Source organism: Astatotilapia calliptera, chromosome 16 (genome assembly GCF_900246225.1).
Source record: "Astatotilapia calliptera chromosome 16, fAstCal1.2, whole genome shotgun sequence".
Taxonomy (NCBI): Eukaryota; Metazoa; Chordata; class Actinopteri; order Cichliformes; family Cichlidae; genus Astatotilapia; species Astatotilapia calliptera.
The window spans coordinates 10,795,398-10,822,551 of NC_039317.1; the positions used below are offsets into that span (position 1 = coordinate 10,795,398).

The 27,154-nt window shown below is 43.7% G+C and overlaps 2 protein-coding genes across 5 annotated transcripts; one reads left to right on the forward strand and one right to left on the reverse strand.

The window, feature by feature from the left end:
- Positions 1–277: 277 nt before the first annotated feature.
- dbr1 (debranching RNA lariats 1) lies at positions 278–4,707 on the reverse strand. Its single transcript, XM_026143946.1, has 9 exons — positions 4,534–4,707; positions 3,539–3,879; positions 3,321–3,445; positions 3,158–3,238; positions 2,986–3,071; positions 2,666–2,890; positions 2,499–2,576; positions 2,244–2,389; positions 278–1,335 (listed from the first exon to the last, which is right to left on the reverse strand). The coding sequence occupies exons 2-9, from the start codon at positions 3,733–3,735 to the stop codon at positions 597–599; spliced, it is 1,677 nt and encodes a 558-aa protein (XP_025999731.1). The 5' UTR covers positions 3,736–3,879; positions 4,534–4,707; the 3' UTR covers positions 278–596.
- Positions 4,107–27,070, forward strand: armc8 (armadillo repeat containing 8). 4 transcript variants are annotated; one of them, XM_026143945.1, is made up of 22 exons: positions 4,107–4,294; positions 6,678–6,754; positions 7,980–8,051; positions 8,926–9,068; positions 9,152–9,249; positions 11,537–11,629; positions 11,729–11,809; positions 11,905–11,980; positions 12,050–12,140; positions 12,222–12,282; positions 12,403–12,603; positions 14,074–14,169; positions 14,258–14,340; positions 15,142–15,223; positions 15,378–15,464; positions 16,225–16,317; positions 16,443–16,592; positions 22,278–22,373; positions 24,465–24,560; positions 24,677–24,749; positions 26,314–26,407; positions 26,495–27,070. In XM_026143945.1, exons 3-22 carry the CDS (start codon positions 7,984–7,986, stop codon positions 26,526–26,528), a joined length of 1,896 nt encoding a protein of 631 aa, XP_025999730.1. In that variant the 5' UTR covers positions 4,107–4,294; positions 6,678–6,754; positions 7,980–7,983; the 3' UTR covers positions 26,529–27,070. The 4 variants fall into 4 exon arrangements, with proteins under 4 accessions (XP_025999730.1, XP_025999729.1, XP_025999727.1 ...); XM_026143942.1 differs by lacking the exon at positions 4,107–4,294 and adding an exon at positions 4,781–5,203; XM_026143943.1 differs by lacking the exon at positions 4,107–4,294 and adding an exon at positions 5,245–5,997.
- Positions 27,071–27,154: the final 84 nt, after the last annotated feature.

A 27,154-nucleotide genomic window follows, 5' to 3' on the forward strand; every position in this document is an offset into this window, starting at 1 on the left:
GATGAGAAAAACTGAATTCTCATTAAGACAATTTTCAAATAGTATACAAATGGAAGGCTTAAAAAAAAAAAAAAAAAAAAGTGCCGTTCCTCTCAACACTAACAGCTCACTATATACAAGAAACACATCCACTGTCATTGTTCAGTGTTTTAACGTAGGTTCAGTGGTCTGTATGAGTAAGATAACAAGTAATTAAAACAAAGACTTGCTTTTTCCATCAGCACCTACGGTATGTAAGTGTTCAATAAAGCTGTGAAGTCATTATTTCTGTTTAAAAAAAAAAAAAAAAAAAAAGCTGTTCTCATCTTTCTGGCCTCTTTAATCATCTTGAAATTACAATGTCAGAAAAAGAAAGTGTTCTAAAAAATCTGGTTGGATTAAAATACATAAAAATCATGTTTAAACAACGAAACATTTTGATGGGTATAATTTCTGTGGAAACTGAATCCAGAAACAAATTCTTTGCTTGTGTACAGTCCACCTTTACGGGCATTTTAATAAAGCCATGCCTCTGCTTTGAACAGCTCGTGTGAGTAGCTGCAGGTACATAAATTAATGAATATAAACTAACGGAGAAGTTTACACTGCCTCCCTGACTATCCCTCACACTCGTCATCCTCCGCTGCTGTATAGATCACCTGGTTTCTGCGTTTGATTCTTGGAGTTGGGCCTCTGCTGCCAGCGTCCCCACTCTCAATGCTGGTTCGTTTTAGGATGCGCGCAGCTGTGACGTCCTCATCGTCGCCGCTGCCCTGTCCTGCCCCGTCTGCTCCAAACTGAGCGTGAGCTGGGGTAGAGTGGGAAGGAGGTGGCAGGTTCATGAGGTCGGGCAGAGGAGGGGGCGAGACGCTGCATTTGGGCTCGGGTAGAACCATACGGCTGGGTGTGTGGATTTCACCTGCTTTCGCATCAAAAAGCTCGTCTGCTTTCACCTCTGCTTTCAGCTCCTCCTCCTCCTCCCACTCGTCTTCTATGGTGATCTCATCTGGATTAAATGAACCTGACAATCCTGAAGTATCGGTTGGATACTCGCTGGGCTCGTCAGTACTTCCCAAACTATCTTCATCTTCGTCATCCTCTCCTCCTGTACTGCCCTGAACTCTCGCCACCTCATCTTCTCCCCGCCCGACCTGTGCATAGATGTCTGTGAGACCCAACTTGGCGCAAAGCTCGGTCGTCTGAGGGTTGGTGTTGTAGCTCGGGGTAGCCTGACGATGGGGCTTGTTGGGGTTGTAGGATGGCACCGTTGGACTGAAGTTGTCTGGAATGCCAAGCTCCCCGCTCAGATCCTCCACCACCTGCATCATAGCGGCTTCTGAAGCGCTGAAGTCCCACCTGATGGGTGTATGCAATCCAACATTATAAAAAAAAGTATGAACAAAAACCGCTCAGTCATAATGACCTTTGCTTCAAGCATCTGAAGCAATAACTTGGCAGCTCATTATTAGGCTCCACTATACCGTCTCCCAGTATGGATGCAAATACACTATGTAAAGTATTGTTTTGGCTTCACTGAAAACGTGCGTTGAGCTGATTTAAGCAAATATTGGTGTCCTGAGAAATCTTTCCTTCTGCTTTATTTTCATTATGTAAAATGTATTTTTATGAATAAGCAGTGTGACACACTTCAAATTGCTCCCCACTCAGTTCTGCTTGCTGGCTTTGGTAAGAAGGAAAAGAATGAAAACCCACAGCTGAAGCAGTGAGTTTCATACTTCCTCTCTAACTTGCACAGGTCTAACTAGCTACACCAGCAACTTCATTCTTGGTCTGTCTTGACATTGTAGACAGCTGAGTAGTTTAAAAAAAAATTCCAGTGACTAGCTCTAGTGCTCCTATTGGTTATTAGCATTTTTCTTGCGCTTCAAAAAAAAAAAAAAAAGTGGCATTAATTTGTGGAGAACATGCTGCCAAACAAAACATGCAAATATCAAACTTGTTTTTCCCCATAGAGCTTATTTTTGTTGCTTATTTCACCAAGGCAACACAGGTGGTGATAACATCCTACACAAAAAGGCCTTCCCTGAGCTCGAGTTTCCTTTTACACCTAGAGCTCAGGGAAGTTACAATGCAAAGCTTGTTTTAAGTGCAAGATCCTCTCTTCCAGAGTGACCTTTCCCCTGTTGCATGACACTGGCTATTTGTTCAAGCTAATGTTTTAGTTCTGGGAGACTGAAATCATGCATGCACAACCTAACTCTGCTTTTACAGGCCTTGTTACTTGTATGTCTATACGTGTGTACCGTTCATGCAAGCCATTATTCTCTGGGGGATTCCAGGGGTGAGGAGTGGTCCTCTGTAGGGTGTTGGTAGCCTTGAGAATAGCAAGCCACTCTGGATCATACTCAAGACCCTCAGATGAACCTGGTCTTTCTGGAATATCCACAATCTGAAAAAACAAAAGGTGTTAGCTCACACACTTTAACCCAGACTCTGATCCTAATATATCAATTAAAAAAAAAAAAAAAAAAAAAAAAAAAAAAAAAGAGTTGTCCCACCTGTAAGAATTCCCTGTGGGGCAAACATTTATCCAGAGACAGGAATTTGGTTACGCGTGGTGCACTTTTACCTTTAGGCTGAAAAGAAGAAATCACCGAAATGATGGTTAGAACGATTTTAACCTTATTAGCAGCAGTAATTCTAACTGAACAACTGTCACTCTCACCAGATGCTGCATAATGGCAGCAAATTTCACATGAAGATGTGCAGAGAACCAATAGTTAGGCTGGAGGTGAGCTAGGAGCTCCTCTGCAGCAGGACTTCCCAGAGAGTTTGACTCCACCTCTTGACGAAGGAATTTCTTCTTTCGTAACAGCTCCTTCGTGCTGCCATAGTAGTAGATTCCACGAGGCCAGTCGTGGCTCATGAAAATGTCTATGGGCATCTGGATCTTAGCAGAAATAATCATGTAAAATTAACATTGTATATTTAGCTAAAGAAGTGGACAAACATTTAGAGTTGTGTGGAAGAACTTGCGAGATTTACCTGTTTTAATTTGAAAACCTCGATATTTCTGATGTGGTATGCACTTCGAAGTGTTTCAGGATTATATGGAGGGAATTCATGGTGGCCTTAAAATGAAAACATTCCATGTAAATATGATGCATAGCAGTGGAGCCTCAACTATTTGAAAAGCTAAACAAACAAAAACAAATACCCTTCCTGTAGTCACGTGATTTGAAAATACCAGATAAGCCACCAATTCTGATCCCTTTGTAGCGAATAACACCAGCATAACCTGGAGACAGGTGATTATATAGGTCAGGCTTGTGGCGAGTCAGACAAGCTGGCAAACAAATTTGGAATCAGTCAGTCTCTACCTAGATAATAAATGTTTGGTGCCACCCAGCCTCCATAAGGGAGCTCTTGCAGGTGATTGGAAGCCTCGTGGTTTCCTCCAATGAAAATGGTAAACACCGGAGCCTTCTTCTCCCCAGAATAATACCTGCAACACAGACAATAATAAAGTTTTAAATATCCTTACTCGTGTCTTTGATTTAAAAACCAAACAAAAACACAACATAAACAAAGAACTTACTTGTAAAAGGTCTGCATGGTTCTGTACTTGGCTGGCACTGCCATGCACTTCAAGTCTCCCTCATTTCGCACTGCCTGGAAGTCTCCACAGCAAAGCAGCAGGTCCACCTTCACTCCTTCCTTCTGCTCCAGATACTCAATTGTCTCATAAATCTTGTCCAGCTCCCCATGGCAACAGCCTTCTACTGCAATTTTCATCCTGTGCAAACAGGTGATCTGACAACGTGCAGAGAAATTCACATTCACACTAAAGGATGGCTTCTGTTCTCATCTAAACACCATTAGCCTCTGTGGACACAGTCAAGCCGAGGTCCACGGCCTCCTAAAAGATGATTTGGCAATCTGTAAAGACATACAATGGTGATGATGATTACTTTCACTTAACACACAATTTCGCTAATATACATTTCAGTTGGGTAAATTATTTTTTTTTCACATCTTCTTGGATCATAGTTTTAGTTGCCTTTTAATCACACAGTGGAAAGGGACTTTAATAAGCTACAATACGGTCTTGGATGATCTTAAACAGTGCTAATGAATTACCATGTGACTAAAGCTATCCAGGAGCAATCGGGTAGACACCCGTTTAATTTTAGCGTATGAGCAGAGCTCCTGTTGGACTGTCATGTTTCATTTAGCTAGAAACAATAAATTAAACGAAAGGTATGCGAACTGAAGATGACCCTAGCACCTTTTTTAAGACATTAAAGACTCTACAATGCACGCTGCACCGGCGGGTAGCCCTTGAATACGTGCAGTAAGTATTGCACGATGCTTTTTATTTTTTTTAATTTTTTTTTAATCTGACAAATGTGTCCCATGCTGCTTTAAAGTATTCTCTACTTCGTATCCTCACACTCAAGCAGGGTAGCTACTAGAAGCTCAGGTCCTACGATGCAACAGCTAGCTAGGCTACGTAATTAAGCGAAACAACTCGACAGCGTATATGGAGGAAATTTGTTATATAAGAGCAACGTGAACAAACTGAGTACTTACAGATTTGGGGGTATAATTAGCGAGTATTTTGAGCCGGTTTATAGTCCATAAAGTTGCAAACTTGTGCAAAAAAACATGCTTATGTTTGTGGAAGAAACGAACAGAATGGATGTTCCCACCTCGCCTCTACCAATATGAGCGCATGCGCAATTCTTCATCAAATTCTAGTGACTAGCAGTAGATTCCATTATAAATGTGTAGAATTATATTACTATACTTGTTGCTAAGTCTTGATTTAAAAATATATTGTATTTTAAAAATTTGCGTTTTTATATTTATACCTTAATCTGATGCATAGTTCGCACGACTCAACCTATTGTGTCGAATCAAATTCAAGCAGACAGCAACCACGTCACGTTTATAAACAATATTTACTTTATTGACAAGTCCACGGTCTGTCAGAGAGCTCGCTAAGTTAGCGGTGTTGGTTTTTGTTGCATATCTGCTACGGGACATCACAGCTGAGCCTACGGAAGAATATAGGGGCCTGTTTTAGAAATAACGCTAGCAAAGAGTTGTCTGATTAGGCTACAGTTACTTTTTAAAGGCCCCTCAAAGCTGCTCTGGGGGGTGGAGTGTCTCCAGACTGCTGCGCCGATTGGGGCGCTCCATCGGAGGAAGAGAGATGGCGTGCTTATTGGAGGCCCCACTCCGCATCAGTGTGCTGTCTGTGAGTGCCAGTCTTTATAATTTCAACTAGCATTGTCAGGTTATAGAATGCAAACGGCAACTGCGAGTAGCTGATTTTGTTTGGTCATCTAGAAGCTCTCAAGTATAAAGGTTTTTCTGTTAGCCATAAAGCTAAGTTAAAGGCATTGCAACATGTAGCGGTCCGCCTACGTTGCTGTTGTAGAGAATGATTTTCTTCCTTGCTTTGCCCGGGCGGGCGGGAACCTTCCGAACACAATAAAGAGAATACATGCGAGCTGTGCCCGCTCGCCCCGTCGTTGTAACCTAAAACAAAATTGAGCGAACAAACTAGCTGTCAGTGTTACTCGGAATGAGTTAGCAGCTAATTGCTAAGAGTACCAGTGCTGTCACCAGTTTTGCAGTAGTCAAAACACGTTTATAGAATGCATCATGCACATTGGATAAAAAGTTGTAGGAATGAGATTTTTATTCAAACCACTCAGTATTATTTGATTTTAAGTTATGCGCCGTCTTAATTGCAATAGCAAACTTAACATTGTAAACCTAGCTAACGTTAGGTGCTCCTGCAAGTAACATTAGCAACTGTAGCATACGGTTAAGCTAGCGAAGCAAACTTCGCTAACTCACTGGTTTCCTTACTCTTGAGGGTTTTTTTTTATATGTAGTGTGTCGGCAGTCAGAGCTGTAGTAATTGGTAAGACTCCGGGATTTACTCTAGCAAGTGACACTCACTGCCAACTGTAACTTGGCTAATATAACGCAAAATGTTCCACGAAAAAGCGCATAAGGAGCCCCCGTGAAACGCCCCCCATGGTAGGTGTATGCAGAAAGGAGGCAGTGTGATTGAAGATATCATGGTAACTGATACTTTAGCATCTCAGCTTCACTCTTTTTTTTTTTTTTTTTAAAAAACACGAGTTGATCCGTTATTGTGTATACATACATAATGCTGTATACTTGTGAAATGAATGTTTGCCACAGTGGCTGTCTGAATGAGAGGTACACAGGTACAGAACGTGTTGGGACACCTTGTGAGCTACGTGCTGGCATCAAAGTGTGACTCCGTTGGCAGCTGGAGGACGTTGACTTCTGCGGAAAGTTCTGGTCAAAGCTGCCAGTGACATAAACAAAGTTTTCTGGTGTCGCAGTGTCAAAAAGCTTTTAAAGGCTCCTGCCGTGGAGGCTGCTGTATTTTTTCTGTGTGTAACACAAAAGGTGTTATCTTAGTTGTAAAAAAAAAAAAAAAAATTAAAACTGCCCTTTTTATGTATAATTAATTATTGTTTATTTAATGGTTAATAATTGTTCAGTTAGAAGCCAAATTCCGTAGGCTTTTACTCTGCTGAAATATGTGCACTTTGTCAGTTGTCAGATGTGGAGGACAGCATTTGATAGTGTAGAGAAAAAATACTGTACAAGGTAAATCCAGGGTCAAGTCAGTGATTTCTAAAAGTCATGTTTGTGTTTTTGTTTTGTTTTTTGTTCTAATGCAGGAAGTCACCGCCACTAGTCGCCATTATGTTGACAGACTGTTTGACCCCGACCCACAGAAAGTGCTTCAGGGAGTCATGTAAGTGTGGGTCTGATCGCGTATGATATATACACATGTATATCAGGGTGTTTCCTGTGTCAGAATAGTACTTATGTGAATACACACAAAAATACTGTCGCGCATTATGTAGGCAAGGCAAGAAGTCTGTGCATCTTATAGAGTTTTTTTGTTTTTGTTTGATGCATTATGCTTCAAACTTGCATTATGCTTCAAACTTGTAAATTAAATTGAAGTCTTACATATATTTTTTTTTTCACAGTTTTCATTAATTCTCTTGGTGGAAGGCCAAAACCTGTTTGGTGGGTGGAGACATTGCAGAAAAATCTCTGCGTGTGCTGTTTTGTTTGTTTTTGATTTTTGTTTTAAATTTTGTTTTGCAAAGTGCAGGAAAAAAAGTGTTTGAAAAAATTTTTTTTTCAGTAAATGACAGCTGTCAAATTCTGCTTGCCTCCAATTTGCAGACTTTATTCAGCCACTGCAATAGCACGTCTTTGGGCTTTCCTGATTTTTCTTTCTTTCTTTTTTGTTGAAAATGAATGAAATTGATGGTTAAAAAAAACAAAAACAAACAGTCCACCCTGTTACGTTAAATTCAGCTGTTGTTGTTGCTAAGAGTTTAATTCCACAGGCTGTTTATCATTTACCAACACGTGCTTGTTTTTAATGTCCCAAATTCTAAACATTAGTGACGACAGTGTTGCAGCAGGAGTGTGTGCTTACATGCACAGGCTTAGCTGTTTGTGACTTCGTGTCTCACTCTCACTCTTGGTCTGGACTGCTGTGATTTGGACTCGGACTATTTAGTTATTTTTAACTTGCGGGGAGACTAGCTCTGGTTACGACTTGTATCGTTTCATTAGCCGAGCGCCTGACTGCCTTAACTGCCTCCTAGATCAGTGTGCTTTTCCACTCACCTTGCTGCAGTTTGATATCACATATCATCTGAAGGTACTAACAGAGCAGAAGAAGCTCATGGGGGGAAAAATGCACTTAGATGAAGCCTGTTCATTTCTAATGTGTTACATGAGAATATGTAGAACATGAGCTTGATATCAATGATTTCTATTGTTGTTTTTAAAACTGTCAGCCTGCCTGACCTGTGTCGGCCTGATGTGCTTATAACTTATCAATTAAATGATAACATGCTATAAATCAAGGTGTTCATATTCACTCTTAAGGTTATATTATGTTGTTTCAAATACATTCACATGTCTCATTTGGATGTATTTGTATGCTTTCACAGTGACATGAAGAACGCTGTCATAGGAAACAACAAGCAGAAGGCCAATCTGATTGTCCTCGGAGCCGTGCCGAGGTATGAATCCCCGCACCTCTCACGCTCTCCTGCTCTCTACTTCCTTCTTTAGGTCTTTGAAAAAGTCATTCTAATGCACTTACATGAAGCTGTTGGAACATGGCACGCTTACCCTCTTGTGTCTGTTCCTCCAACCAAATAAGTTGGACCACATTAAAAGCACTTATGGTGCTTTTGAATCCAGTTGTTTTGCAACCCCCAATCTCTTTGATATCATAACAGAGCATGAAACTCACCACAGTACATTACCCCAGCCATCCTCTGAACCCATTTGGTCACAGATACAGAGTAGATGGATACTTAAAAAAGGTCTGTTAGGGCCAAGTTTATTTTTACCCCCAGGTTCTACAGGCTGATGCCTGTTTTGTTGACAGTAGTATAAAGTTGTAGTTCATGATAATATGAAACTACAGCACAGCTGTTAAAGCTATGCAATATAACCTGGTAGTAAATTCTGCTATGTCTTACAGGTTATGCAGGGTTTGTTCTCATGTTGAACCGGCTCCCAGGTTGGAGTTGGGAAAAAGACGTCCTCTCTAGGCAAAGGCTAGAAAAATAGGCTGCTGGGACTTTATTTGTCTTTTTCCACTTCCTATGTATGGTTCTGCTGGAGGTTTCTTCCTGTTAAACGAGAGTTTTTCCTTTCCGCAGTCACAAACTGCTTGCTCATGGAGGGGTCATCTTATTGTTGGGATTTTCTCTCTATTATTGTAGGTTCTTTGTCTTACAGTATAAAGTGCCTTGAGGTGACTGTTGTGTGTTTCAGTGCTCTGTATATAAATTGCATTGGATAGAAGTGATAAGACTTTATTCAACTGTCTTATTAAAAACCTAGAGAAACCCTGACTGTGCTTCCCTCCTCTGTTGGCTCCAGGTTATTATACCTGCTGCAGCAGAGCTCGTCCAGTATGGAGCTGAGGACAGAGTGCGCCGTAGTGTTGGGAAGCCTCGCCATGGGCACTGAGAACAACATCAAGTCCCTGGTGGACTGTCACATCATCCCTGCCCTTCTTCAAGGTTGGGTCAAACACACACGCACACACAGATGTATGCAAATACTGTAGGTGACGTGAGATTACACGTACTCTGTGTGCTTGCAGGTCTCTTATCTCCGGACCTGGTCTTCATTGAAGCTTGCCTTCGATGTCTCAGAACTGTCTTCATCAGTCCAGTCACCCCTGTGCAGCTGCTTTATACTGTAGGTTGCCTTAAATGCCTTCTATACCACATGTGTAGACAAGTTTGGTCATGACAAGCGCAGAGTACCAGTCTCAGGTATTTGTTGTAGCAAATAAATACAGAACAGAGGCACTAATAAAATGTATTATTGGAAGAAATGCAGTGATTAATATGATCTGATTTGATTCAGAGTCTTATCAAATTCTTTGCCACACTTGTTAGCCTCTGCTGCAGCGGACGTGCAGCTTAGAGGTGTTAATTAAACCTCATGGTGGCACAGACAAGTGTGATTGTTCCGCTTGGTAGCAGTATGCTGTGTAAACACCTAAAGCAGTTTAAATGCAGCATATTGATTCTTCTCTGAAAGAAAATGGAATCAGTAATGTGGAGCGACTGTGTCTGTCTCACTGTAACCAGAAATCTACCAGAGCACCCATCTGTCATTTCCTTGTTTGAATAGCTGGCTAGCCAGCATATAAACTGTCTTTCTGTTTAAGCCTTTGTAGCCATCAAAGACTTTAACCATCAGCAGTTTGTTTACGCAAAGAGGATGGACACAGGATACTAACACTGGTGTCAGCTAGACACAGGCATGCAAACCATGTCAGATAAATGTAAATATACTCCAATTGTATTAGTAAAATGAAGCTCTGCGTGGTAACCTGGTGCACCTAATTTTGAGATTTATTCGAGTCGTGCAGTTGTTGAGGAAAAAGTCATTTTTATAACCAAAAACAACAAAACCCTGTTTACCCCTTCAAAGCTTGCTGGGAGTAGTCCTTGAAGCTCTCCTGGTCTGAGTGATTTCAGCCTGCTTACAGAACAAAATGACTGGTTTGCATCAAAAGTTAGTGATGAGTTAGTTAGTGGTGGTCTCTGACTATGCGGCTACTGTTGGAAAAGCCAAGAAACACTTCTGATTGTCGTCATACCGTGACTTTAGTGAGGTGTCGAAACTCATTGTTAGGGGCAAAGGAGAGGTTCTTAAATTTCATCTTTATGAGAGAATTAAAGAAAAGTTCAAAAGTATCCATGCTGTCATGGATACTTACTTGGTCAAACTCATAATCAGCAGGTCAGTCTTTAAAAAAAAAAAAAAAAATACCATCACATTCTTTTATCTCCAACAGAAAGCATGAGGACAGTTTTAGTTAAAGATGTTACTCGCTATTTGACTGAAAGTAAAAAAAAAAAAAAAAAAAGTGTGTGTTAAACAGTCACTCTATTGTTAGCATTGCTAGCAGCAGTGGCTACCCTATTTGCAAGGTTCCGTGCAGAGTATGGTGACTCATCGCTCTTGTTAAGTGGTTGCGAGTGCGTTTCCTCTGACACAGCTGACATGGAACGGTTTATCTTTTACAAAGCACCACAGAAGTACCTGGGTGTTCACCTCAACAATAAACTGGACTGGACTACAAATACAGACATCCTGTATAAGAAGGGCCAGAGTCGACTCCACCCGCTGAGGAGACTGAGGTCCTTCGGAGTCTGCACGACTCTGTTAAGGACATTCTATGACACTGTGGTAGCATCTGCCCTTTTATATGCAGTGGCCTGCAGGGGGAGTGGATGGAGAGGAGGATGTTAGTAAAGCTGACATCCATCATGAACAACCCACATCAGCCACTGCATGAGTATGTGAGTGGGCTGAGCAGCTCCTTTAGTCAGAGACTGAAACACCCTCGCTGCAGGAAGGAGCGCTTTCGCAGATCATTCATCCCAACAGCAGTTAGACTCTATAACCCCTCAATCACAAAGTCATAAGTCACTGGACACTGAACATCCACGGTCACCACTTCATGCATAATGGACCTTCCATGTGTATGGACATGTGCCGGTATATATGTATGTATATGTATACATATGTATATTTTGTGTGTGTGTGTGTGTGTGTACACATGTCTATAAATAGGAATAGTAGTGGTACAATAGTTATGTCAAGCTATATAGTTTGTCTTCCATATTTCCAACCATATCCATAATCACATACTGTGTATGCTACCATTGTATATAGTGCATTCTCTTACTTTTTTTCACTGATTGTACTTATTTGTATTTTTGTATTTCCTTCTGATATCTGTACTTGAGCTGAGGTGATGCAAAAATGTCCCTGTTGTGGGATCAATAAAGTTTTATCTTATCTTATCTCTTAGAACTGAGATTGTCAGGAGTTTATTTTCACCCACCCTGTTTACATTTTCACATCAGAGATGGTTTAAAAGTTGACTATTCTTGAACATGATCACCCATTCTCTCATTGAAATGATTCTGTGTGTATGTTCTCTTTCGTTTGTTTTCTTTTTGAGGACCCCACTGTGATTCCTCATTTAATGTCTCTTCTGAGCAACTCTCTGAGAACCCAGGAGTACATCACCCAGATCTTCTCCCACTGTTGTAAGGTATTTGTTGGTATTTTATTGCCCATAAACACACTGGAGTCCATCACAGTGTCTCTGTTCAGACTGATCGATTGCTGATTTGAGATTTGTTGTGTTCAGACTCCAGAGCACCAGACGATCCTTTTCAACCACGGCGCCATCCAAAATATTGCCCCTTTGCTCATTTCACCCTCTTATAAGGTATAATGGGAGTGTGCATCTTTACCCCGTGTGACCATATGACCTTTGACACACAATACTCTGTAACACTCCATACATCGTCCTCTGTTCTCCAGGTCCGGATGCAGGCGTTAAAGTGTTTCTCAGTCCTGGCGTATGAGAACACTCAGGTCTCCATGACACTGGTGAATGGTGAGGAGCTTTTCTTCTTCTACTTTCTCTCGTCTTTTTCTCCTCTCATGTGCTTTTTTTCCTCATCAGTGCTGGTGGATGGTGAGCTACTCACTCAGGTATTTGTCAAAATGATGCAAAGGGATCAACCCATTGAAATGCAGCTAACAGCAGCCAAATGGTGAGTGGCATAACATTTATTTATTACTGAGTTATATCCTCTGTACCTTTTGTTTATTTGTGACCTCTTCTCCTGTTCCAGTCTAACCTATATGTGTCGAGCGAGTGCCATCAGGACAGACGATAGCTGCATAGTACTAAAGGTCAGATTTTTCCCACATGTTCTTGTGCCTCGCTTCATCATTTCTCTTGTGATACTCTACCAGTGGCACTCCTTTTTTTGTTTTTTCCCCCTTAAATGTGACTTTTTGCTGCTTGTGCAGACCCTGCCATGTCTCGTGCGAATGTGCAGTAAAGAGCATTTGCTCGAGGAAAGGGTGGAGGGTGCAGAGACACTGGCCTATCTCATGGAGCCCGACGTGGAGCTGCAGAGGATCGCAAGCACCACTGATCACCTCGTGGCCATGCTAGCCGACTACTTCAAGTACCCCAGCTCGGTGTCTGCCATCACTGACATCAAGAGGGTGAGTCGTGTCTGTTCAGTTAAGCAGTTTTAATATTTATCTTTTAAAATGAGGAATCTCAGAGAACTTGATTGCATTGTTCATCACACGTCAGTTCAAGACGTTGCCACTGTGGCAACTTTTCATCCATCACGGGCTTTGTGACTTTTAGATTTCCCCTTCTCTAAGCTGCTCTCGATGAAACCAGCTGCTGGTCTAAGGTCTCCCACTGCCCCCATGAAATAGTGTTGTCACAAAACACACACGTATCTGTTTAAATATCCCATTATGCCCACAAGAGGGCAAACCAGTGCTGTGAAGAACACAGAACACTGTTTTTCAAACATGACCAAAATGGCCCATTCAGTGTCTGCTGAGAGTGCAGTCCAGATTTCACAGTTAACGGCCTTCTAATACAATTAATACAATTTTCATATTGATTTTTTTTTTAATTAAAAAATGTGCTTACCTATTGCACCACCTATTAAAAGGTTTTTATATATTTGACTTTGTGTGTAAATTCAAAGTTGTGCACTCACTTGTTGTTGTTTTTTAATGATGTAAGCTGCAGTCATTTCTTCCCTGGAACATAAAATAGTTCAAAGAAATCACTGAAAGCATTACCGTGGCATTCATGCCTACGATGAGTGTCAACTTTTGATCACAACTTTAAATAATTGAGTGTGAATTATATTTGCTGCAGGCACACCTGTGTATGTCTGCTCTGTTCAGTGAGCAGCTGATTTGCTGCCCGTGTGCTGAGTGAGAGGAAAACTAGTTGTGTAGCTATGAGTGATCACGTTTACATGTAAATTTAGTGTAAATCATAGCACAGCTGTGGCCTGTAAATTGTGTGTTTGGAGATTTTTGTCAGAAGATGCAGTTACGAAATGATTTGATTGCTGATGTTTTATAAACAACAATGAAGCGTAGCTAATGCTTCGACCATAGTCACAGTAAAGATGTGGACTCACTAAAAATTGGACCTGTGAATTGAAAGTCGGAGCATTAGAAAGTGCTGACAGTTTCCTTTTGGGATTATCAAAACTTCTTTTCTTCTGTGCGTAACAAATTTGATTGCATCCATTTGGCTCAATAGCGGGATTCTGATGAAAAGTTCAGGGGCTTGTAACATTTGTCTGTGAACCAACAAACTGAACTTGTGCTAATCAGTCTTATAGTTGTAGATGTTTTTCAGGGCATTTAAATATCTGCTGTCTGTGTCCCTAAAACATTTCCTTTCTTGTTTACTAAGACAAATTGAAGGCTGTTGAAATGTATTCCTTTTGCCCAGAAAGACTGTTTAGCTGTTCGATCACTCAGCTTTGACCCGGTAACCCTCAGATTGAGGTCATTTACTGCCTTCAGTTCCCAGGAACAAATACGTAATGCTGATAAACATATTTATTAATCACAAAATGGATCCTTCACCTTGAATAAAAAACCTTTGTCACTTAATGTTCAGCAACAGTTCACTTTGCTGTCTTGCAGCTGGACCACGACCTGAAACACGCACACGAGCTGAGACAAGCAGCTTTCAAACTGTACGCCTCACTGGGCTCCAACGATGAGGAGATCCGCAAAAAGGTGCCCTCTGGTTTACGTCTCTGTTTGCTTATGTAAACGTGTCATTATATGTTTCTGTGCTAACCCGGCCCCTCATGTTGGCTTTCAGATAACAGAGACGGAGAACATGATGGACAGGATAGTCAGTGGCCTATCAGAATCCAGCATTAAAGTCCGTTTGGCGGCTGTCAGGTATGGTGCAAAGTGAGACAGCTGCAAAGACTTGAGGAGGTTAGCACTAAATTTGAGCTTGGTAAAGTTAAAGTGGACCTGTTTTGGCATAGAAAGTTTTCCACTTTAGCCATTTTATTGCTTTAATGTAGATCTTTTAACAGGAAGTCATGTAGATTTGATTGAAATATTATATCCACCCTAATAATCCAATAAACAGTAATGAGCAAAATATTTACTGAACAGAGACGTCCTGCTTTAATGTTTGTTGCTTTCCTCGTGCTGTGCGCACTCATGCTCTGGATCAGATTCATGTCCAAACTGGTACGGATGTATTAGAGAAATTTGCCGTTTCTAATTAAGATCGATATTCTTAAAAGGTTTACAGCAGAGCCACAGCCTTTCGCTGCTTCTGTTTGGGGAAAACTAAGATGTAGGGCAACCTATCAGAATGAAGCTAGCTTAAGGGGGGCGGGACCTTAATGTAAAGGGAGCTGAAGAATTTAGTGTAATAGGTCCACTTGCGGTAATGTTTCCAATGTAACTACAGTAGATCTCATACAGTTGTGTTAGACAAAACGTTACATTACTTTTTAAATCATATAATTAGTATTAATTCTCTGTACACATTTAACCCTTTATGTCAGCTTGCTGTTGCACTCTGGAGGCCTGGCTTGGACCACAGTGGGATTTGCCTGTTGATGAGTAAAACCACAGGCACTTTAATTCAGGCTCCGGTGCTGATCTGGTACATTAAACCAAAGCTTTGACACACTGAATATCTCCATTAAACCACCTGTTTATATTTTTGTTTTGTCCTAGGTGTCTTCACAGTCTTTCTCGGTCGGTGCAGCAGCTGAGAACCAGCTTCCACGATCATGCAGTATGGAAACCCCTGATGAAGGTCACTGGAATTTGACGTTAAAGTTTTGTTTACAGCATATTTTCACAGCTGTTTAGTGGAGCTCTGAGTTTCTCTACCTGACACATTAACGTCGAGCCTGTCTGCGATTGTGAGAGGAAATATCAACTAAGGTTGTGTGTTCTGTTGTACGCAGCTCTTGCAGAACGCCCCGGATGAAGTCCTGGTTATGGCTTCCTCTACACTATGCAATCTACTGCTGGAATTCTCACCCAGCAAAGAGGTACACTCATGGAGACACTCCGGGTTCTGAAATGAATCGAGTTTGCTGACACGTTCATCTCGTTGTTCGGCTGTTTGATTCACAGCTGTCCTAGTTTGGTACAATCTCACCGCTCACACAGCCTCGTTTTCAGCCACAGCAGAAAGCTTTAAAAATTGAGCAGGTGGAACATGTGCTGGTAAACACAGCAGGGCAGGTAGAAGCTCAGAAGCCACATTTCCCTACAGCAAAAGAGATTAACTGCAGGTCTTACACCTACTCTGAGAAGGAACCCAGACTGAAGTGCAGAGAGAAGCGGAGAGAGTGGACGGCTGTGGTTGAGGGAGCGACACCGTGAATGACTAGAGGGAGTTGTAAAGCAGAGAAATGAACTGTTTTCTGATTGTCTGCATTCTGAAGCTGTAAACTCACTAACCCCTCCTCACAGCCCTGCAGGAAGAAGCTGCTTTTAACCAAAAAGCAGGCACACACGTCACACCTGCATTTCTGACACAGGCAAAGCACCAAAAAGAGACAAACCCGGCTCCCACATTTGTATAAGGTGTTTCTACAAGAGCTGATTATGAATGTAGGTAGGCAACAGCCCCATGCAGACAGTATTTGAGAGGAAATGCTCTGCAGACTGCACGACTGATGATGATGATGATGATGCCGTTCCTGATGGAGATGTTAAAAAATAGCTGTTTAGTAAAGTAACGTTTTCTTTTTTTGTTTTTTAATTACTTTAATGTTGAGTCCAGTTGTCTTTGTGTGTCTGCAGCCCATCCTGGAGTCAGGGGTAATGGAATTACTATGCAGTCTAACCCAGAGCGACAGTCCTGCACTGAGAGTCAATGGGATCTGGGCCCTGATGGTGAGCTTTTATTTAATTTTTTTACTTTAAAATATTCCCCTCCACCCTTCGTCTACACTGTAAAAGTGAGCTGCTGTGTTTAGCTTGATGTTAAAATATCCCGACTGACTACTTTGTGTGTTAAGAATATGGCGTTCCAAGCTGATCAGAAGGTGAAGGTGGAGATTGTTCGGTGTTTGGGCACAGAACAGCTGTTCCGCCTGCTATCAGACCCCGACACCAACGTGCTGATGAAGACCCTCGGTCTGCTGCGCAATCTACTGTCGCAACGCGCAGTGAGACACGCAAACACACACATGAACAGACATGAATAAGGCTGCAATTAAAGCTTTTTCTCTTTTGTTTGTTTTGGGGTTTTTTTCATTGTTGGATAAGCTTTCGATTATTGTGTCGATTAACTGCTGAACACTCACCGGCTCAAATTAAATCTCAGATGGAAATCACCTCGTTCTGAGTCAAATTTCAAAGGCTTTGCATTTTTTAAAGCACAAAACTTCACACTGAATCACATTGTAACTTAAATCAGTTTTATTGATATTACAACAACAGTCACAACAAAGTCAATGCTCTACAATAAGCAGTCAGATTAGTTTCTAATAGGAGTGGACAGATAAACAGTAGCGTGTTTCCTGTAGGACGTTGAACTCTTGTGATTTGGTGTAATGCACACTGTTTCTATTGTAAGTGAGTCGCTACAAACTACTAAGTGCTTTGAAGCTTTTGAGCTTTCTTAAGTATGAAAGAATCCATGAATGTTTGGTGAGATTTGTAGTCTTCGGGGGGAATTAAGCCCTCATAGGTTCTTTCAGGGCAAATTGGTCCTTGTTAGAAGGTCAGATTGATGAGTTTATTATAAAAACAGTGATTAAAGTCACATTCAAAGGATTAACTCATGCAGCACAGGGATACAGAGGCCCTCGATTTCGAGTCAGGCCTTGTAGTGGGGCTTTTTGGCAAGCGCGTGGCTGAGGGTCTGGCGCTTTGTAGGTCAGTTGGCGGTCCAATCTCCAGTTGCTAAAATGAGTGGATACAGTGTGGTAGACTAGTGCAGTGTCTGCATCGATACACTGTTGTAGTGAAAACAGAGTTGAGTGTGAAGCCAGACTTGTTGATCTGTGTTTCTACCCTTGCCTGTAGCCACAAGCTAAGGAAAAAGATCAGATTTAAGTGGTGGAAATGGGTTCTTCCTCAGAGAGAGCATGGGAAAACCCGGTCATTTAGGAAGAACTCTAAGTCAAGCTGGGCTCGATGGTCTGATCCTTATATTGGCCCTGTCTGCAGTCACAGATCTGATGGCAGAGGTAGTGTTCTCTGAATCACACAAACACACCAGGAGTTTTTTTTCTCACTTTCAACACAAAGACATGTTTACATACAACGAAAAACAAGTCAGTTTCTGATGTAGGTGTCCATCAGTACAATCTTAGCTCAGATTAGGGGCTCAAAAGGAGTCTGCTGTTTTGGCATATGACTCTGTGAGTGAGGAATGTGAGGCTCCAACGCCAGAGAGACTGTCTCCAGTTCTGGTTCCCATTCATATCCTCACACAGGGAGCCAGTAGCTGGGTAAGCTTGGATAAGCACAAGAAAATTGATGTCTGGATACTAATGAATGAGTGTTAAGCAGCTACAACAGTTTGGTGTGTAGAGCAGCTTCCCAAATTCCACGGTGATGTTTTGTCCCATTACCGATCAAAACCTCTGTTCAGTTTACAGTAGAGCAGAGAAAGCTAATATTAATATTTCCCAGATAATATTTAAGATATTTTTAAAATGTGTACTGTTTGCTGTGGATACTTTGCAGTAATTATGAAATGATGTTGTTAAATGAATAAATAAATTTTAGCTTTCCACTGGTTACATGCAAATATTATCGTGACTATCGTGCTGCGTCAGATTCGATATCAACAAAATCCACTTTCACAAAAGAGTCTAGTTTATGCAACAAATGTACTGCTGCTGTTTGTGAACTGCTCTTAGGTGGCCCATATGTCATAGGCTACGTTCACACTGCAGGTCTTAATACTCAATTCCGATTTTTTTTGATCAATCGGATTTTTTTTTTTCTCTGCTTGTCCACACTACAAATAAAATGTGACAGCAGACGCGCTCTAGTGTGAACCCTCAAAGCGGCTCGCATGCACAAAAGAAGACGACACACACAACGCGCTCTGTTTAGACCCAGAGCAAACAGGATTGTTTGACTGATGGACCTTAATATAAAGACTTGTTTCAGACTTTACGTTTCCCAATTTTGCTTTATGTTATTTTGTCATTTACAAATGGCCTAATAATTATCCTTATTGCTGTTTTAGAGAGGAGCAGTGCTTCAAAGGATAGTTGCAGATTTCTGTCAGAATCTGCAGATTATACAGTATAAATAAAATGTTCACGTTTCTCCAACGTTGTCTTCCAAACAGTTTCACTGGATGGCCAGGAAGCATTCGCGATGTCTTCTCTGGCGCTGATAATTGGCGTCTGTCTTGTGTCAGTGACATAAAAGACGGATTTAATGCGACATGACCGTTCAAACAGCAGTCGCCTTCTAGAACATCAGATATGTATCGGATTCAGTACCACATATGAAAGTGACCCAGGTCGGATTTGAAAATATCGGATTTGTGCTGCTCCTCCTTGAATCGCTACCTTATCGTGGTGGAGGGGTTTGTGTGTCCCAGGGATCCCAGGGGCTATGCCCCCTGGTAGGGTCTCCCATGGCAAATTGGTCCTGGGTGAGGGACCAGACAAAGAGCGATTCAGAAGACCCTTATGAAAAGAATATCGAGGGAACAGTTTACCCTGCCCGGGATAGGGTTACCGGGGCCCTGCCCTGGAGCCAGGCCCGGGGAGGGTGCCCGAGGGCGAGCGTCTGGTGGCCGGGCCTTAGTCCATGGGGCCCGGCCGGGCACAGCCCGAAGAGGAGACATGGGCCCATCCTCCCGCAGGCCCACCACCCGCAGGAGGCGCCATAGGGGTCGGGTGCATTGTGTGCCGGGTGGTGGCCAGGAGCGGAGGCCCTGGCGGACTGACCCCTGGCTGCCAAGACTGGCAATAGGGACATGGAATGTCACCTATCTGGTGGGGAAGGAGCCTGAGTTAGTGCGTGAGGTTGAGAGGTACCGTCTAGATATAGTCGGGCTCACCTCTACGCATGGCTTGGAAGGTGCTCCACCTGGAGACTCTGTTGTCGTGCTGGGAGACTTCAATGCTCACGTGTGTAACGACAGCGAGACCTGGAGGGGCGTGATTGGGAGGAACGGCCTCCCTGATCTGAACCCGGGCGGTGTTTTGTTATTGGACTTCTGTGCTAATCACAGTTTGGCCATAACGAACACCCTGTTCGAACATAAGAGTATCCATAAGTGCACGTGGCACCAGGACGCTCTAGGCCGTAGGTCGATGATCGTATCACCAGACCTGCGACCATATGTTCTGGACACTCGGGTAAAGAGAGGGGCTGAGTTGTCAACTGATCACCACCTGGTGGTGAGTTGGATCAGGTGGCGGGGGAGGACGCTGGACAGACCTGGTGCACCTAAACGCGTAGTGAGGGTGTGCTGGGAACGTCTAGCAGAGGCCCCAGTCCGCAAGATCTTCAACGCACACCTCCGGCAGAGCTTCAACAGCATTCCAAGGGAGACTGGGGACATTGAGTCCGAATGGAACATGTTCAGCGTCTCCATTGTCGAAGCTGCTGCATTGAGCTGCGGCTGCAAGGTGGTTGGTGCCTGCCGTGGTGGTAATCCCCGAACCAAATGGTGGACACCAGAGGTGAAGGGAGCCACCAGGCTGAAGGAGTCCTATCGGGCTTGGTTAGCCTGTGGGACTCCGGAGGCAGCTGACAGGTATCGACAGGCCAAGCGGAATGCGGCTCGGGCAGTGGCTGAAGCAAAAACTCGGGTGTGGGAGGAGTTCGGAGAGGCCATGGAAAAAGACTTTTGGACTGCCTCGAAGAGATTCTGGCAAACCATCAGGCGTCTCAGGAGGGGAAAGCGGTGCTCTACCTGCACTGTGTATAGTGCTGGCGGAGCGCTGCTGACGTCGACTGAGGAAAATTGTCAGGCGGTGGAAGGAATACTTCGAGGACCTCCTTAATCCCACTGACACGTCTTCCGGGGAGGAAGCAGAGTCTGGGGATGAGGGGAATGACCCGCCAATTTCCAGGGGCGAGGTCACTGAGGCAGTTAAACAACTCCTTGGTGGCAGAGCCCCTGGTGTTGATGAGGTCCGCCCCGAGTTCCTGAAGGCTCTGGACGTTGTAGGGCTGTCCTGGTTGACACGCCTCTGCAATGTTGCGTGGAGATCAGGGGCAGTACCTGTGGACTGGCAGACCGGGGTGGTGGTCCCCATCTTTAAGAAGGGGGACCGGAGGGTGTGTTCCAACTACAGGGGGATCACACTCCTCAGCCTCCCTGGGAAAGTCTATGCCAGGGTGCTGGAAAGGAGAGTTCGTCCGCTAGTCGAACCTCGGATACAGGAGGAACAATGCGGTTTTCGTCCTGGTCGCGGAACACTGGACCAGCTCTTTATCCTCTCGAGGATACTTGAGGGTGCATGGGAGTTTGCCCAACCAGTCTACATGTGTTTTGTGGACTTGGAGAAGGTAGTCGACCGTGTCCCTCGGGGTGTCCTGTGGGAGGTGTTGCAGGAGTATGGGGTGTCTGGCCCATTGCTACGGGCCATTCGATCCCTATACAACCGTTGCAAGAGCTTGGTTCGCATTTCCGGCAATAAGTCGGACTCGTTCCCGGTGGGTGATGGGCTCCGCCAGGGCTGCCCTTTGTCTCCGTTTCTGTTCATAATTTTTATGGACAGGATTTCTAGGCGCAGCCAAGTGGCGGAGGGCTTTCGCTTTGGTGGCCTCAGAATCTCATCTCTGATTTTTGCGGATGATGTGGTTCTGTTGGCTTCATCGAGTGAGGGCCTCCAGCTTGCACTGGAACGGTTCGCAGCCGAGTGTGAAGCAGCGGGAATGATGATCAGCACCTCCAAATGTGAGGCCATGGTTCTCAGCCGGAAAAGGGTGGAGTGCCCACTCCGGGTCGGGGATCAGTTCCTACCCCAAGTGGAGGAGTTCAAGTATCTTGGGGTCTTGTTCACGAGTGATGGGAGAAGGGAGCCGGAGATCGACAGGCGGATTGGGGCTGCAGCTGCAGTAATGCAGACGCTGCACCGGTCCGTCGTGGTGAAGAGGGAGCTGAGTGTAAAAGCGAAGCTCTCAATTTACCGGTCGATCTACGCCCCTACCCTCACCTATGGCCACGAGCTGTGGGTAGTGACCGAAAGAACGAGATCGCGGATACAAGCGGCAGAAATGAGCTTCCTCCGAAGGGTGGCTGGCCTCTCCCTTACAGATAGGGTGAGAAGTTCGGCCATCCGGGAGGGGCTCAGAGTAGAGCAGCTGCTGCTCCACATCGAAAGGAGCCAGCTGAGGTGGTTCGGGCATCTGACAAGGATGCCCCCTGGGCGCCTCCTGGGTGAGGTGTTCCAGGCATGTCCCACCGGGAGGAGGCCCCGGGGCAGACCCAGGACACGCTGGAGAGATTATATCTCTCGGCTGGCCTGGGAACACCTTGGTGTTCCCCCGGATAAGCTGGAGGAGGTGGCTGGGGAGAGGGAGGTCTGGGCCTCTTTGCTTAGGCTGCTGCCCCCGCGACCTGGTCTCGGATAAAGCGGATGAAGATGGATGGATGGATGGATGGACGGATTTGTGCTGTTCACACTGTCATACCATGATGGGATAGATGGGTCGCACAGGGTCAGAAAAGTCTGCAGTGTGAACGTAGCCATAGGTGGTACTTGACCTCTGGGTCAGCGTTGAATGCTCCCCACTTGTGTTATCACTACATATGAACGATCCAGTATGGGCTGAATTTGAATGAATTGTCGAGAGGTCTTAAGTGCAACATGCAGACTGATTCTCCTTTGCTTCCCCTTTACTCCCAACTCTCATTTTGTCAGCACATTGACCAGGTCATGAGCTCCCACGGGAAGCAGATCATGCAGGCAGTTACCCTCATCCTCGAAGCGGAGCACAGTATAGAGGTCAAAGAGCAGGTGAGCACCCGTCTGCTTCACACGTACAGATGATTTATTTTTTCTAAGTTCAGCGTGCTGCTGTGTGGCAGAGCAGTTAAACATTCTGCTTATGTGATCACAGGCTGTCTGCCTGAGGTCAGTCTTGTCCTATTAAATTCAGTGGTGTTTGTATCGGGACATAAACAATAATCTGGTCCAAAACAGGTCATAAAATTAAGTACAATCCTGGATGAACAGCACAACAGGACACATTGCACCATTCCCATCATACAGGGAAAAGCAGCAACCAGGTGCTGCTAACAAATGTACTTAATTGACCAATCTCTATAAATGCAGACGTTTTGACAGTTTGCTGGTCTGGAATGTTCAGGTGTGTTAACACAGTGCCCAGTAGAAAAGATAACGGTGATCTTGGAGAAGCATTTGCTGCTGCCTGTCAATCTAGTAAGGGTTCCAAGGCCACTCACTCACTTAAACTTCAGCGATATCAATCTGTCCAGTTAGGGAGCACAAACCACTGTGAATCTATTACAGTTGCTTTGATGCAGATGAAAGTAACAACAGATGGACTGGACAGGCAACAAGAGAGCCTTCAGAAAGGGCATGTTGGAGGAGGTTGAAATATGTGGTTACAGTTGCTCCAAGAAAATAACAGTAACAGAATGAACTAAATTAAATAATACAATATATTACAAAGTTTACAAAATATAAGAAATGGCTCTAATATTTACAAATAGCTCAATTATAAGAAGTGAAATAGATATGATTGACATTAATTTGTAAAACTTTGCTGTAGAGCAAGTGCAAAAGGGTGTAACTACTGCACTGTGCATTCGATGGAGGAGTTATACAAGGAGATGATTTCCGGTGTTGTTCACTGGTGCACGTCATGGAGTGGGTGGGAGTTTTCGTCCAGCTGCATTTGGTAAGTGGATAAAATAAACCTTGTACTGGTGCAGTGGGCCCTGGGTTCCTGGTGATGAAGGTGTGTGTGTGTGTGTGTGTGTGTGTGTGGGGGGGGGGGGGGGGGGGGGGTTAGGGCTGTGCCATATGACGAAATGTATCGGATGACGAAATTAAAACTTCTCTGGTTTCATATTATAAGCTATCTTTTATTTTGTCGTGGAGCAAAATCCACTGTTTACAGCAATATATTTTTTTGGGATGGCCACCACGTGGATGCAGACACACAGAATACCAGCATGGCCAGTGAAGACGAACCAGGCAGCTCCAAACAGAAGGACCAGTCAACAAAAATCGAGGACCTTATTCCTAAATGAGAGGCTCCCTCTGTAGCATGGACATGGTTTGGTTATGAAAAGTCTGACACGGACCAGAACACTGTACTATGCAAGTTATGCTGCAAACCGGTCCCCACCACAGACTCAAACACGACATACCTCTCAACCACCTACGAACGAATCACGTGAAAGAGTAAGGAGAGAGTTTAAGGATGAGAAGCAAAAAAAGAGCCGTCAGGTGCTCAAAACATTAGAACAGGCTTTTCCCTGCAGCGTGCCGTGTAATAAATACTCAGAAAGAAAATGGCAGCTGTTGCAACTTTTATCTACAAATATAAAGTTTCATGCATCGATCAAAACACTCGACTCCAGGTACATGACGCCCAGGTCGAGCTGCCTGAGAGTCACAGCGTTTACAGAAAAAGCACTATTTTGTGATTTCTATCATCATTGGGATGAGAAATGTCATATCGAATATGAGATTTTGGTCATATTGATTCCTCGTGGTATTTCTTCCACATCGTTGACACTGTGCTGTGCAGTAAACCTTCATGTGACAGTACGTATGGATGTGCAATACTGAGGGAACTACAAGCTGAGTGTACTGCAGGCATCAAGGCAGAGCTATAGAGGGGTCCATGGTTTGGGGGTTGTCTTGTTGTTGCCTGGCCAGTGCTCTTGTTATCAGTTTGACTCGGTTTGTGCCTTCTAAGTGGACAGATTGACGTCCCCGTCCACAAACACAAAGTGTGATGATCAAATGTTGCCAGTTTTGTGAATGTGTTGCCTGTTGCTTTCTTTTATTTATTTTTTAACCTCAGAACAAACTGTTCAGATAAAAGCACTGATGTAACACTTTGTCTGTCAGACGCTGTGCATCCTAGTCAACATTGCCGATGGCAACACAGCCAAGGACCTCATCATGACCAATGACGACATGCTCCAGAAAATCAAATACTATATGGTACTGTGCACACTGTTAGTGTTTAAGCACATACTAGAGGTCGCGGCCTGATTGATCTGTGTCATTGTCCCGTCTTTCTTGACTTGTAACTTCTCTGATGTCTGCTGTTCCCACAGGGGCATTCGAATGTGAAACTGCAGCTTGCTGCAACCTTTTGCGTCTCAAACCTTATCTGGAATGAGGAGGACGGTAAGAAATGCAGCGCACAGGTACATGGACTAATAAAGAAAGGGCATGGGTTTAGATAAAGGAGACCGAGGAACATGAAGAAAGCTGAGCTCACGTTAAAGTAGTAAGAACTGAGGTCTTAAGTGTTCAGCTTTAGTTTATAGAACATTTACCAGAATGAAGGCACGTCACAGGCGAGTACAACGCTGAAAGATGTCTGATGGAGAAATGCTGTGTAGGATGGAAGGAGCATGGTAATAAAGTCGACCTCTCAAATGGTTGTTTACATTTTAGTCTTTTAAATGCTCATTCAGGGAGAGTGTAACTCAGACTTTTGAAGTTACAGTTTACTGTTTTCTGTGTTTGTTTTTTGTTTGTTTTAAAAAGAGGTCAGCCATAGGAATATACAGGGGATTTAATACTAATTATAGTACATGGCCTTCTGAAAGTGCTGTAACAGAGTTTTAAGATGTCCTTCCTTCACTTTTATTGTCTTCAGTGCCAACTCTCTTCTCCCACAGAGGTCGATTGTCTTGATAATAGTGAAAAAAAGCAACAATCGTTGAGCCTTAAAGGAGATAACTTGTAAGCTGGAGAGAAAATGTGTTCGGCCTGAATGAATTTCATCCCTTTATGTCTCTGATTTCTAATTTCCTGCTTCTAAATTCAGCTAAAACTGAAGTTATTGTTCTCTTCATTAAATCTTAACATGCTGTGTGACCAGATGGGATGAATCTGGGAATCATTTTTGCACTGAGTGTTTCTTCTTTACTCATTCATCATTATTAATTAAACTCTGATTTCTCTTCTATAGTTTGCCTTTTGTCCTGAAGGCTTGTGACATTTCACCTACTATTTGAAAATGCCCAAAGGTGGGCAGATCTCAGAAGGGAGCATATTTCAAAGAATCAGGGTACCAGCACTGAAGGCTGTGTTGTTAGGGAAGGAGAGCAGGCTGTTATCTGGGAAACACAGAGTCCAGGACAGAGTGTAGGAGGTGAAATGTCTGATCAGCACTGGGAAGCAGGATTTTATAGGAGATACCGAACTTTATCAAAGCCAAGAGGTGAATAAAGGCGGGGTGTTGTCACGACTTGGTGTCGGTAGAAACTTTGTCAATTTTGTTTTATGTACTGCAGCTTGTCCAAGGCACCATTGCAGCACTCCAAGCAGGAGGTGATGAAGGTGATGAATGGGGGGTCTCAGCTGGGGAATTTGAGATAATGGCCAGAGTCTGGTGATGTTCTCTAGTTTCACCCAGGATGGAGACTCCTGGAGATGGTGAATAGGAGCAGCCATCCACATCATGGCATAGATCAGTCCCTTTCTGGAGCTGGGGCTTGGGGAACTACACCCCAGAGTTCAGTTTGAGGAAAACTCTGATTTCTCTTCCCTTCAACTTCCCTTGACGTCTTCAAGGCAGTTGACCAGGGACAGAGGAGGGAGCTGATTGGAGGCTTTGGTGCTAAGATACAGCTGTGGAACATGTGTCTGTGTTCATATTAATGAACACACAGCTGCAGTGGGATTTTACATGTCAGCAGACATTGTTATTTGTCCTCTCTGCTTCACTGTGTGTCATCAGGTTCTCAGGAGCGTCAGGACAAGCTGAGGGAGATGGGCTTTGTGGACATCCTGCACAAACTGACACAATCCTCTGAGCCCAACCTCAGTGACAGGTGGGCCAGAACAGTGCGTCACAAAAAAGAAAATATCCTGTCAGACACTCCTTTAGCCTGCTGGACTCATTCTGTGTCTCTTTTCAGAGCGAAGACAGCATTGCAGCAGTACCTAGCATGACTACAGTGGGCAGCCATCGCCTTCTGCCAGCCTGACTAACAAATGTGTGGAGGACACCTGGCTCCTTCGTTATTTGTTTCAGTTAAAGTGCCCCTATTATGCTGTTTTTAACTAATAGGATTACTTTAAAAAAGAAAAATTCATATTGTGCACTCCTGCAGCGCCTCTTCTCGTCGTCTGAGCCCAGTCTGCTCCACTCGGTCCACTGCTATAACAGAAGCAAGGCAGCGTTTTTGTGCCCAGCCAGCATAGCCCTTTAACAGCTGCCAACTTAGAACACGTTAGCAGTGGCCACTTCAGAAAGACACGCCAACAGCATCAAACATAATACAGCTGTTCTCTTGAAATTGTATAAATGTTAATTACAACAGTAGACAGAACAATAGAATATGTCCATTAGAGCAGTGTTGCTGGGAATTTTCCTCTATTTAATGTAATTATGTCAAACTCATTTTACAAATAAAACCCCACTTTCTGCCACACAGTTCATTTCCTGAGATATGTTAGGATAAGATAAAGAGCACATCTGAGTTTTTCTACATGATAAATATGTAAAAATACAGAAAAGTCCTGGTAGCTCACCGCACAGACTGTCCTGTATTTGTAAAACAAAGTTTTTGTTAATT